General features: G+C 40.4%; 2 protein-coding genes across 2 annotated transcripts in view; one reads left to right on the forward strand and one right to left on the reverse strand.

Annotated features, from left to right (window-relative positions):
* Window positions 1-6,016, reverse strand: part of LOC126442999 (proteasome subunit beta type-6) — a 43,038-nt gene extending 37,022 nt beyond the window's left edge. The window contains exon 1 of the mRNA XM_050090840.1: window positions 5,833-6,016. Within this exon, the coding sequence (XP_049946797.1) occupies window positions 5,833-5,925 (93 nt within the window). The 5' untranslated portion in view covers window positions 5,926-6,016. The remainder of the gene's footprint in view (window positions 1-5,832) is intronic.
* Window positions 6,017-6,256: 240 nt separating this feature from the next.
* The window catches only part of LOC126443031 (zinc finger protein 497-like), a 115,536-nt gene continuing 107,737 nt past the window's right edge, over window positions 6,257-14,055 (forward strand). The window contains exon 1 of the mRNA XM_050090877.1: window positions 6,257-6,394. Within this exon, the coding sequence (XP_049946834.1) occupies window positions 6,338-6,394 (57 nt within the window). The 5' untranslated portion in view covers window positions 6,257-6,337. The remainder of the gene's footprint in view (window positions 6,395-14,055) is intronic.

Here is a 14,055-nt window from a genome sequence, read left to right on the forward strand (position 1 = left end):
CATAAAATACAGAAGAGTTACCGCAAAGCCGTTTACGACATTTAATGACTGACAGATCGGAGCTCTTTCGCCACCTGCCCCACTGCAGAAGGTGCACGAGTCACACGTCGGTCTAGTGGCACTGCACAGTAGGTCCACAGAAGTAGCTAACTTCAGGAAGAGTGTCCACAAATTGTTTATAAAATAGAGTTAGCAGACAGGCATTTGGGTGATAGGTCTTAAACGGAGTGGAATACATCAATTAAAAACTTTCCACCTGTAGAATGAGATTGACACAAAATGCAAAATGGCCAAGCAGGAATGGCTATTGGACAAATGCAGGGCTGTAGAACACACACACACACACACACACACACACACACACACACACACACACACACACACACACACACACACACAATTACAGATGCTGCCTACAGGAAAGGATGGAAAGCCTAGAAGTGCAAGGAATATACAGGCCTGTGTAAGGGTAACAAATCTGAGAACAATATTATAGATACAGAACATGAAGTAGATTAAGGTCATATGAGATACAATACTGTGAATTTGACAGTGCACTGAAAGTCTTAACGAGGTCCCCTGATGTAGATCACATCCCCTTCCCAGTTATTCCAACTGGTGTATACCCTTGCAGACTTCAGGAAGGTAATAATTCCAATTCCAAGGAAGACAGGTCCTAGCATGTGTTAATATTGCCAAACCATCTGTATAGTAAATCATCACTGCAAAATATTGACACGATTTGTTTGCAGAAGAATGGGAAAACTGGTAGAAGCCAATGTGAGGGAAAATCAGTTTGGGTTCTAGAGAAATGTAGGAGCACTCAAGGCAATACTGACACTACGACTTATCCTAGAAGACAGGTAAAGGAAAGGCTAACCTGCATTTGTAGACTTAGACAAGGTTTTTGATAATGTTGAATGGAATACACTTTGACAGTTTGAAGGCAGCAGGCCTAAAGAAAAGGCAACAAAGAATATTTACAACTTGTGCAGAAACCAGACTGCAGTTCCAACAGTTGAAGGATGTGAAAGGGGAGCAGTGGTTGAGAAGGGAGTGAGACAGGGTTGTAGCCTGTGCATGACGTTATTCAGTCTACACACTTGCCAAGCTGGAAGGAAACTGACAAGAAATTTGGGAAGGGAATTAAAGTTCAGGAAGAAGAAATAAAAACTTTTAGATTTGTTGACAGCATTGTAACCGTGAAAGAGATGACAGAGGACTTTAAAGAGCAGCTGAACAGCACAGATAGTGCCTCAACAGAGGTTAGCCAGTGGAGATACACAAGCAAAGCACGGGCAATGGAATTTAGTCAAATAACGCCGTGCTGAAGGAATTAGATTAAGAAATGATACACTGGGACAAGAAGATTAGTTTTGAACACCAAATAAAATGCGTACTTGCAATAGCAAGAAAAGTTTTCCTGGAAAAAATAATTTTAAAATTAAATATAAATTCAAGTGTAAATTGACCGCTCTCTAATATCTCTGAGTGTACCTACTCCTCCCTTTGTAGTGCCACGAAACACTCTTTCCTCCTCATTCAGTTGATACCTCGTAATTAATTCCTCAGTCTAGGTATCTGTAAAAACTTCCCAAAATTTGAATTTATATTTGACATTCTTTTCAAAAAATCTTTTCTTGCTAATTTTAGTGCCATCTTCTAATCTGGTTCCGTCACTACCACCTGGTTTCATTCAACTACATTCCATTCTTCATTTTGCTTTTTGTTGACAGTCATATTAATGCACGAACACAATAGGCCAACAAATGATAACTGACTGCTTCACTGCTCGAGGTCTGCTCGGTTTGTGTACGGCTGGCAAATTGGAGGTGACGAAGCAGTTGACCTCGGTTATGGTTTGTACTGCCAGCAGTGACATCAAAAGCATTGGCAGAGGGTTGGCCTTGCGATCACTCTCCTACTGTGGATGCCAGTACAAATGTTAATTGGCTCAGCAGTGATTTGCCATGTGTGTTATCCGATGTGTGGGAAAGTACTGGAGTATGGAATGCAATATGTAGACAGCATTAGAGCTCATAGAACTTTATAATGAACAGAAATGTTTAAGGAATGCTACAAACCATGGATTTGAAAACAAATTGAAAATAGAGACTTGAAGGGAAATAAGGAAGCTGTTACAAATTAATGTGCATGATGTGAAAAAGAAAATGAAATCTTTGTTGGTATCTTTTCGCTGTAAACATACGTAGGATATTCGTGTAAGCTTTAAATTATAGCTGAACAATCTTCAGGTAAAATCTTGCATACAGATTTATTTGATACCTATATTTCAGAGATGTGTACCTTAAGCTGGCATATGAACCCCCAGTAGCTAAATATCTCACAGCGAACATTAATCTCTCCTCTGCGGGTACTTCTCTCCTAAAAGAGGTGCAATCTGTATAAATTTTAGGGCATACACAATTCAAAATCTGTACCATTCATCTGGGAAAAAATTTATGAAAATAGCCCATATTCCAATTCAGCTTTAACATCAGAAAGTCTTGTCCCACCACATTGCTCCTCAATTTTTGAAAGTGAGGTCATCCACCAGTTTTATTTCTTGTTTTTTGATGATCCGTTTCTTGCAGTAAAAGAAATGTCGTACATGCAACAACTGCTGAATCATCCTAATTCCTCAAAATATCAGCTGGTCAAATTGTAATTAAAACTCAACTTTATAGCAATAACAAAAAGGGAGCAATCTCACCAGGTTATTAGAGCCAATTGCGATTCCACACAGCCGAATCCCTCTGCTCCCACACCTCTATTTGGAGGGGACAAGGAGCCAAACACCGAAACATTGGTGACCAACATTCGGCCAAATCCACTGGCTGTCACTTGTCAACCTAGTCAGTACACACCTTTGAAATTTCTTTTCAAGGAACTATTCGTATTGTTCGACTGAGCTTTCAAGTCCTTTGCCACATGACAATCACAGTGTTACCAGCAAACCTCACATTTCAATGTACAGATTCACTAATGAGGGAGAAGCTACAACCCTACCTGACACTCTTCTTATTCATTGCATCTCTCACATCATTAAGACCTTTGCAGGTTGGGTTGTTTGGGGGAAGAGACCAAACAGCCAGGTCATCGGTCTCATCGGATTAGGGAAGGATGGGGAAGGAAGTCGGCTGTGCCCTTTCAAAGGAACCATCCCAGCACCGTTAAAACTGCCGTTGCGTTTAAGAGTAAGTGGTAGATTTGCATAACACACCAAGTGTATAACATACATGCTGCAGTTCTCATAAATCATTCACCTATCTCAGATTAATAGTGTTTAAAGCAATAAGGGTTATGCCTGGACTGCCTTCCCACATTGAGACCACTGCATACTGAGAGGGGCACACTGTCAGCAATGGGTACGTGTTCTGGGTCTCCTGCCAACATAATTCCGCTGCGGTATGAATAATTGGTGCATCACAACATGTGAGTGAAATGGCATGGCAACTGAAAAGTTTGGAGATGGTTTAATTATGTGGGACATACAATTCTAGATTGCACCCGGATTCACCATAAGATTCTGGCAATATATGGGCCAACTGCAATATCGCATCCAGAAGTAACGAAACTATATCAATTTGACAGAGGATGCACTGACATAGATGATGCTAAGTGTGAAGTACAGATCTTGCACCATGTGATTTCCACGTTTTTAACAAGCTGAAACTACATCTGGGAAGGAGGGAGATTTTCCAACTACAAGTACATTCACAAAGCAGTTCTCAAATGTGTGTGTTTGAAAGCAGGAATTTCTTCCATCGAGGAATGGAATGACTGGTGGAGTGTTCCAACTGTTGTTTACACGGACTTGGTGACTGTGTGCTGTATGTCATGTATCTGTGTCACTGAAATTGTGGAGTGCAGCGTTCAATGAGAGTTCTTTGGCTATCCACAGTAATTTGTACAGTATTTTTCAAAGTTCCTCATACAAAACGGAGGGGTACGGACAGTTTCCACTATCAATACTCATTATGCAATTGCCAGCCACTTGTCTCCTACCACTCCTCCTCCAATACATCTTCCCCTATCAGTTGTCACAAGTTGCTTCCCATTTGCTAGCAATATTTTTTTATATCTTCTCTGTTATCAGATTACGTAGTAAACGACTACCAGTAGTCCTATTACTGTGTCTGCAACTCTATGCTTTCTCTATACAGTGAGTAGCAATCTGTTCAAATGGTTCTGAGCACTATGGGACCTAACATCTGTGGTTATCAGTCCCCAAGAACTTAGAACTACTTAAACCTAACTAACCTAAGGACATCACACACATCCATGCCCGAGGCAGGATTCGAACCTGCGACCGTAGCAGTCGCGCGTTTCCAGACTGCGCGCCTAGAACCGCTAGACCACCGTGGCCGGCTAGCAATCTGTCCTTTCCATATTATTGTTAGGCTGGAAAATGATAGTTTTACTGTAAATCGGTGAACCCAACATATTTGAATATAAAAAGACCACGCAAAAGTTACAGGTAGAGCCCCCTCGTATTTTTCGTAATTTATATACGATATACTTAAATACGTGTCTTCAAACTTGTAGTGTTGGCCATTATCTGATAGAAATTTTTTGAATATATTTTGTAGTTTTAGTTTTATAACAAAAAACATGTTAGATATAATATGAACTTAGACATTACCCTAGGCTGAAAGTCAATCTATCACCACAACCTCTCTTTCACATTCATCGGTTTCACCACCTTTGGTGACATCATCTACCAACCAGACCTAGCTCTCAGGCTATGCTATTGATCATTCTGTCACTTTATCCTAGATTTTGGTGGTGGTGTCCACCATCACCCTCTAACCACAGACAGAGTTGACAGACTGGTCCATATATAAAACACGCCATTAAAATGACATAGCATATGACTGGTTCAGAATTTTTAATTTGAGTATGCATCAATCATAGGCAATATTTGCTATGAATTGAACACATTCACTGTGGCTGAAGCTTATAAGCATCAAGAAGAGGTAATATCCTAGTTGCTTGTTCTTAAGCCTGCAGCAAACACGTTAACACATTTGTCTTTATAAATAAAGCTACAAAGTAAATCCTGAAACGCTGCACTGCATAACAGGCGAAATTATTGGTGCATGTATCTTCAACTGTGAACAATGAAATTATGGATGATAGGGTGGGGTTGCACTAAGCCACTCTTACCAGCAAAAACCTGATTTGAAAAGGCTACAATAGGAACCTTACTTCACTGTGCAAGCTTGGTCCTGATCTGTAATGAAAGGGCTCTGAAGATTTGCAAATGTCACTGTTAACAGCATGGAGTCAAAGGATTTATTAAGTCATTATGTAGTTCCCAAGTTTCAGCATACCTAATGGTATATTTTTACAGTTTTACAATTACACCTAATAGCTTTTCAAAACAAACAAAAGTAGTAGACAGTAAAAAGAACGATTATTTACACATCAGAAACTGAAATCCAGCATTTTCTTCTTAGCACAATAAACTGGTAGGCTACATATAAAACATGTCTTTCATGTAAAAGGTTGGAAAATTAACTTTAATAACGATAACATGGCGCTATGCACACCTTGTATTTCAAATGACAAAATGCTAAGAAGAATTATGTATTTTAAGATGTCGCACGGACTGTCGTGGTTTCAACTACTCCAGCAATTGTTTACTCTTCACCTTCTAGCCATCAGTAACACGATGTAATTACATACAAGGACAAGAAAAAATAATGAAAGGGTGCACTGAATCAATAATATTTAAAAGTTAAGCAGTGTTACTTCGAGAGTGAGTCAGCATACAAACAATCTTTCAGAGTTCCCTAATTTGTACTTTTTCTGAAAACTATTACTTACTCCTGTCATATGTTCAGCGTTCATCCAGTCCTCATCCATCGGACCTGCACGAATACTTTCCACGGGATATTTCATAGTTCCTACAGATGCCATTATTTTGCAGCACGAAAGCTCTTCCTTCCAGTCTTATCACGTTTCTTCAACTCACTCAGACAACAGACAGTCTACCAAAAGGACGCTGTTCAAAGACTTGCCATACGATTAACATACAATTTTCCGGTGTGGCACAGTAGAAAAAAAATACATAAGATCAAAATCGGAAGGGTGTAATTCAGTGGTCTACTATATTAACCAAATCTTGATTATGACGCCTTTAATAATTTCGCTTTCGCGAATACGATATCTTAACTTAGTAGGGAAGGTTAACTTAACCTCTTTGGTTGCGCATATCTGTCGATGCCTCGATGGCGTTTCGATGGATATTCTTTGCACTTACCTTGTGTCAAATCAATGGGGAGGAATGCACCTTTACACCAAGTGAGGTTAAGGTAGACAGTGGTTTGTTATGATGCGTGAAGCAGAAGGAGATAGCTTTCTACATACCGAAGAATGTTCCCAAAAGGTAGCCACATAGCTTACTCATTTACATGACAGCGGTCTGGCCGTAAAAATTGTATTGATGGCTTATGGTGTTCAGCAAAAAATTACACGTATTCGACGATTCTTTGCATCATTTATCTAGTACCAGGCAATACACAAAGACCATTCCAATAGCAATGTCCGAAACACTGCTTAATAAATATTGTTACACCAATACGTCCAGATGCAAAACATGAGTGGTAGATAGATTGTCCGGTAAACAAAATATAATGCAGGTCATTTAAAGCTAATTCACTGTCATTAAACTTTGAGAAGACGCACTATATGCAGTTCGTAACCTGTAAGAGATTTCCTTCCAGCATAACATATGAAGACATGCAGATCGAAGAGGTTGACAGTGTTAAATTTCTGGGATTGCAATTCGGTAATACATTCAGTTGGGAAGAGCATACCACAAAATTGCTTAAGCGCCTAAATGTCTGTATTTGCCGTGAGAATGTTGTCAGATGTAGGAGGTATAAATATAAAAAAAAACTTGACTACTTTCATTCTATTATGTCATATGGATCGTATTCTGGTGCAACTCGTCAAACCGAGTAAAAGTTTATAGAGTACAAAAGCGTGTGATAAGAATCATTTGTGGTGTAAGTTCAAGAACATCTTGTAGAAACCTGTTCACGGAACTTTGTATTTTAACCACTGTTTTTCAGTATATTTATTCCTTAATGAAATTTGTTGCAAGTAATACATCTCTATTTCCAACCAATAGGTCAATACATAGTATCAATATTAGGAATAAGAACAATCTACATAAAGACCTAAAATCACTTACCTTGGTACAAAAAGGGGTCCAATATTCAGGAACACACATTTTCAGTAAAATGCCAACAACCATTAAAAACTTGGTTTCAGGTAAAGCACGGTTTAAACAGAGTTTGAAAGTCTTTTTGATAGGCAAGTCCTTCTATGCCATTGATGAATATCTTAACAGAAACTGTTAAGCCAGCTTAAGTAAAAAGATGTTAGATTTCAGTTTTGACAACACTTGGTCACAACAGTCAAGCTTAGGTATTTTGTGTATGATAAATTTATTAATAGTGCATAAGTGTTTCATTCTGACAGTGTGTTAATTCTGTAAATACTAGCTGTTCCAGTTTACTGCATTATATTAACTTATTTCAACTATCTCCTGACAAATGATCAGGGTAGTAGGTAATTATTATATTCAAATGTTTTATGTTATACTTTCTGACATGTTCCACACCCACGAGAATCATCTCATTTTTTGGGTCTATGGAACGAAAATGGTATCTAATCTAATCTAACTCTGTTGATATGTTGAGTAAATATGTTATTCTATGTGCAAGGGTATGGAAGACCAGATTACGGGTAAACATTGCGGTTTTTGTGTCAGAAAGGTAGTGTGTTTCTCAAATTGCTTAAAATGCTAGAAACAACCCGAACGCTAATTTAGTTATCTTTCTACTATTTAATGTAATTGTATACTGTACGTGAAATACCATACCGTACATAAATGTCTACAAATGTCAGAATATTTTTCTTACATGAAAAGAAAGGAAACATGGCCTGGATTCAACAAGAATGTGACAGCGAATGATTAAACATCTGTCATAGTTCATCTACAAAATAAGTAATTTACATTTCAGTCACTCCTCTTTTCCAGTAATTTTTTTCTTAGAGAAGATAAACGATAGCCCATGCCATTGTGTATCTGCTGCTTTTATGTTCTCTTTTATGCACAGTTATTCGCATTACTAAACCGACAGATCGAAGGTGTCTTCAGATTTTTGGTGTTGCATTGTACTGAGTAATAAAACGTGGAGGTTAGAAAGTCTACATCACTACCAAGTGATATTTGAAAGTGGTGTAGATTGTGGCACATTGTTTTAAATGTTCAGATTTGTAAAATTCAAAAATTACATGACTACGCAATCAGTAAGCCAAAACTGAAATTGGGTAACTTGTGCAGAAAACATTTTGTAACAGTTTGTAGGGCCATGAAGATCATGCAGGATGAGTTGCAGGGCTAGGAAGTGGCAGACTTTGGTCTAGGAAAATGCAATTAGTCTGCAAAGGAAATTGCTTACAAAACACTGGTAACTTACCCAGGAATACTGCTGCAGTGGGTGAGACTTGTACCTACAAGGGCTAACAGGGCATATTAAAGCCAGCTTAAATGGATAAAAGTGCAAAAACCTTACAAACTTCAGAGAACCATGCTAAATGAGGACTCTGTGAATATAATACAGCTTCTTATTTATGACATCTGCAGGTGTTCGGAAGACAACAGAGACTAATTACAGCATGTCTAGACCTATTAAAGTGCTCACTTTGGAAGTGCACCACACGCAAAGGGAATCTATTAAATCCAAATATCTGCCACAGTGGGGTGTAGCCTACTGTGTGTAGAGCATATATGTAGTTCCAGAACTTATTCACATTTACAGCATCTGTGTTTGATTACGCAACTATAATCAAAAGTTAATTTCACAATTTAGGAGAGTGTATTGATGCAGCGAACTGGTGGCACTCGTGAAGGCATGAGCTGTTTTACCTCTTTTGGAAGGACGTTGGAAGTGATTGTTGCAGTACACTACTAGTTACATGTTCCTTATATTATTTTCAAGATTTCCAACAGAGTGATGTGGTTTGAGTCAGTGTACATGCTAGACCATGCTCTCACTTGATCCTGATGCTTCACCCCAGAGCAAGACATTGTTAACATTCAGATGTTGCAGCACCTTTCTCTTGTGGGCAAGCGCTTTCTGCTTCAGACGTTCAACGACATCTGGGCAGAGGGCACATTCCCAGACATTGACGTGAAGCCACTGTCATACGCATACCTGAGCCCGGTATGGACAAACATCTTTCTTCTAGCTAGTGCCCCATTTCTCTCACCACCTGTGTTTTCAAGGTGATGGGACATATGATTCGTGCCCAGCTGGTATGTTGTCTCAAGTCACGCAATTTACTTTCCACCGCACAGTGGGATTTAGTGTGTGCTGTTCTGCGGTTGACTGTTTTGTCACTTTGTCCACTTGTGTCATGAATGGTTTTCTGTGGAAATCCCAGACTGTCGCCACGTTTTTCAATTTAGAGAAAGCCTACGGGACCTGCCGGCGGACTGGTATTTTCTGTACACTCTAAATGTGGGGCTTCTGTGGCCGCCTGTGCCTTTTCCTTTAGGAATGTTTAAAAGACTGAGTTTTCAAGGTACTTGTCGGACACCTTAAACCAGAAAACCGTGTTCCTCAGGGTTGTGTCTCAAGTGTCATTCTCTTTGCTACTGCCGTGAATCCTATAATGGCCAGTCTTCCACTGGGCATCTCTGGCTCCCTTTTCTTTTACAATTTTGCCATCTGTTGCAGTTTCTATGGACCTGTCTCACTGAGTGGCACCTTCAGCGATGTCTGTCGTCTTTACTCGTGGAGCGTAAACCAAGGCTTCTGTTTTTCTTCTGACAAAACTGTTTGTATGAATTTCTGGTGGCACAATTTGTTTCTTCCACCGTCTTTACATGTTGGGCCTGTTACTGTTCTGTTTGTAGAAACAGCGAAATTCCTGGGTCTCGTGCTCGATGGGAAACTTCCTCGGTCCTCTCACTTTTCATACCTGGCAGCCCTCTGTACAGTCCCTTGACGTCCTACGTATCCTCAATGGTACTTCCTGGGGAGCAGATGAAACTGCCCTCCTCCGTTTGTGCCGATCCCTCGTCCGTTTGAAACTAGACTGTGGGTGTTTCGTTTACGCATCTGCACGTCCGTCCTCCTTACGCCGTCTCGATATTATCCTCTGTCGTGGCATCCGTTCGGCCACTGGCGCCTCTTACACTAGCTCGATCGGGGGTCCGTATGCAGAAGTTGCCAAACTACCGCTGTCCTAGAGCCGTGACTTTCTCCTCAGCAGATATGCGTGCAGTCTGTCACGCGTGGCCACCCGTCCTGCGCCTTTCCCTTCGATGACTTTGGTTGTCTGTATGCGGCGCATTCCTCTTCTGTTCCTCCTGGAGTTCACTTTCGGATCTTGCCCCGGCAGCTTAACTTCGTGCTACCTGCAACTTTCTCAGTGGGTACGGGCCCTTCACCACCTCGGCTTCGTGCGGTGGCCCGTGTCGACCTCGGCCTTCATTCCGTTCTTAAGGTTACTGCACCAACTGTACTGTATCACCCTCAGTTCACGACCTTCTCCCAGAACTTCACGACAGTGCCTCTGTGTAAACTGGTGCCTCTCGGAATGACCGTGGTGTCGGGTGTGACTTTGTCCTTGGCAGCTACATTCTTTGGTATCCGCTTCCGGAACACTGTTGAGTATTTACAGCAGAGCTCTTCACCCTGTATCGGGCCACAGAGTACATCCTTTGACACAGGCTTTTCTCTCTCGGCGCCCTTCAAAGCCACGGTGTGACGTGCACTGTCGATCACTCGGTGCAACGGGTCCTGGAAAGCTATCACTTGTTCACTCTTGATAGTCACCGTGGTGCTTATGGGATCTCGGCTACATCGGTCTGACAGGAAACGAGCCGCCGACACTGCTGCCGAGGTTGCAATTCTCGTACCTCAGCCTGCTGGTTTTCACATTCCCTCCGATGATCTCTGTGTTGCCGTCTGTTAGCAGGTGGTGTCACTTTGGTATCACCACTGGTCCTCCCTTTATGCAAACAAGCTCTGGGTTACTAAGCATCTCCCAGCAGCTCGGACGACTTCCTCTTCACCCTTCTCGCCGTGAGGAGATTGTTTTAACAAGGTTGTATATCACCTAATGTCTTTTTAGCCATCGCCATTCCTTAAGTTGCCCTCGCCCACCACTTTGTACTCATTGCACTCGTCCTTTGATGGTCTGCCATTTCGTGACGGAATGCGATTTTTTTTAACCAGTTATTTGTTTGCCGTCTGATTATCGGCCATTTTAACGGACAGACACATTGTCTGCCAACCCCGTTTTACTTTTTATCTGTCGTAGCAATATGGTGAATGCTATTTAATTTTTAGTTAATAACCACTATTTTTCTATGGCATATTTTATAGGCCTTTCTCCAAGTCCCTGTTTTTAGCTCTATTCTCTTCCATCGATTGGGGTTAACATGTAGTTGTTTTTAACTCTTCCCTTTGTGTTATACGGTTGTGATGTAGGCGTGTATGACGCTAGTTGTTTTTGCGGCCTTAACTAAAACAAACAGTTTACATGCTGTGTGCAGATTTGTTTGTGAGCGTTGCTACAGCTTTCCAGGTGGAATGTGGGCTTAAATTTAGTAACAACGAGCATATTTATATTGACTGCCAGTCACTTTGTTAGTGATACTCTTAAGTTTGACCTTTTATAACTAAACAGTTGTTAAAAAAAAAAAAAATCTGTGGGGCAGATGATACCCAGAAGAAATCGTGGGTTAATCAAAGTTCACAATACTGCATTGGCAACTGTGAACAAAACTGTAGCCTTTTGAACACACACACACACACACACACACACACACACACACACACACACTCTTTCACAAGCACATCATTGTCATAGGACAAACCCGACATGTGGCATGGTAGGCCCATTGACCCAGTTGACCTGAAATTATTTAAGGCTAGATATTTGAAATGTACCTGGTTATCCATAATATCTTTTGGACAATGATCTTTTGTGGATGTATACTGAATGCCTTCTTGTGGATATCTTTGGGTATCTTTCTCTTCAAATTGGGAAAAATTTCATTTGTAGGCACACATATTTTGATGAAGCAGTTGAAGAGATTTCTTCTAGACACTTGTGGGTTTATCTGTTTCTCATAAATTCCATCATAAAGAGATTTTATGTTACTGTCAGTACCTTCTTTTACACAATTTATACTCTTTCTTATTAAGTTACTAATAAGTGGAAATATGCAGATACACAAGAGATTTGATTTTCCAGAGCTGACATTGGAGAACTTAACTGCTCAGGTCACTCAGTAACATAGTTCTTCCAGTCCAAGTTTTCATCAGCACGTATACCCAGAGATTTAGAACCTGCTACCCTTTGTGCTGATTGCTGTGGGAGTGCAACATTAATTATTGTCATTACTCTGTTTGATGTACAGAGGTGAATAAACAGTGATTTCTAAGAACTAATGGGGGTTCAGTTTCCAGTGAGACACTTAGTGATTCTTTGCTCGTCCCATCCAGGCGACCATCTCTGCTCTGTACACTATGTGGCAGGTTTTCAATGTGTATTGGGAGTAGATGGGGGTGGAACCAGAGGTGTATGCTTTAAAACTGCCTTTTTGATCCATCCCCCGTCACAGAATTTAAGCATTTGAAATTTTGAGTTGTTTGTGAGTGTCCACTTTGACTTTATCTGTTAATGTCGTGTATGTCGGTTTAAAGTAGCGCACCATCGTGCCCGTACCATCTGCAAATTGCTGTTATCTGTTCTAGTTCAAAGAAAGTCAGTAACAAATATTAAGCAGAGAATCAGTTCTACTGCAGAAAGTCTGCAGACAACCCCTGTCCCCCCTCAAGATTCTCTCATCCACACATTGTTTCCTGTCAGTTGCGTCAGAGAGAAGTCCCTTATGGGATGTGGAATGGCTACAGTTGTGTGTTAGCATACAGAAACTACCAGCTTCTGTAAACTATACTGACATCAAATTCTGACCAGTATTATTATTACACCCACCCTGCAAACTACAAAACAAATTAGTAGCATTAGGGATTACCTGTAGACCCCTGATTCCTTAAAGAATCAAAGTGGAATGTGTAAGACAGGTTCAAAGTTCTGATTACTTTACAAAAGAGTTGATGCATTTTATAGTAGACATTAAACATGCAAGTGAGAAAAAGTTTTTGTCTGAAGTTGCTAAGTGCTGTTAATATCAGACAGTGGATGAGTACAGTCTGAGTAATTTGTCCTCTCTCGAGAGGAAAAGCTAGTTTTTCACAAATACCAATGTGCGAGTCGTATCTCCTGAACTGTGTGTCGTACAGTGATACAGTTGTGCAGGCATAGTGTATGGTATTTGTGGATGCTTTCTGCAAAATTTGTTGCAAAAAGTTATTAGTAAAGAAGTAATACATTAATCTTCTCTTCTTTCATCATTTCCCGAAATGGATGTCGGTGAGAAAAAGTTTCTTAAACATTTGAAATTATGGGTAAAGTTTGTCCCTGTCAAGTACCGGACGAATCTGGGCTGGGTATTTGCACACTGTGAATTCCACTACATCAGAGCGTAACACAGTTTCTAACAGTAATACGTGAGTCACTGTGTTTAATGGTAATATGTACCTCACTGTGTTAAACCTTCCACCTCTTAATGAGTCAATTATGACAGCATTTTGAAACTGTAAATTCATATAATTATGAGGTACTGAAAATAAAACAAAGGGTAACATGCAGCTGAGCTAGTGTGCCACAAACTGGCTCAGCTTCTTACTGGTATCTGTGTGTGAGAACCCCTCGGCCCCAGCGACATGTACCATTAATGCCTCGATTGAATTTTCTGACACTGTATTTCTGTAGGATAAATGCTCATTTCACGTTGACATGCCCCAGAACATTCTGAACTTAAGAAAAATTGTATATTCTCCCAAAAATTAATGTGCATCTGGATTTGACAGTGTTTCCGATGGAGTACGAAAGATACGTTCCCGTATAATTGCCCCCTGTCGTACCTGAAATATGTAATGCGTCACTAACTAG

Source organism: Schistocerca serialis, unplaced genomic scaffold, assembly GCF_023864345.2.
Source record: "Schistocerca serialis cubense isolate TAMUIC-IGC-003099 unplaced genomic scaffold, iqSchSeri2.2 HiC_scaffold_1420, whole genome shotgun sequence".
Taxonomy (NCBI): domain Eukaryota; kingdom Metazoa; phylum Arthropoda; class Insecta; order Orthoptera; family Acrididae; genus Schistocerca; species Schistocerca serialis.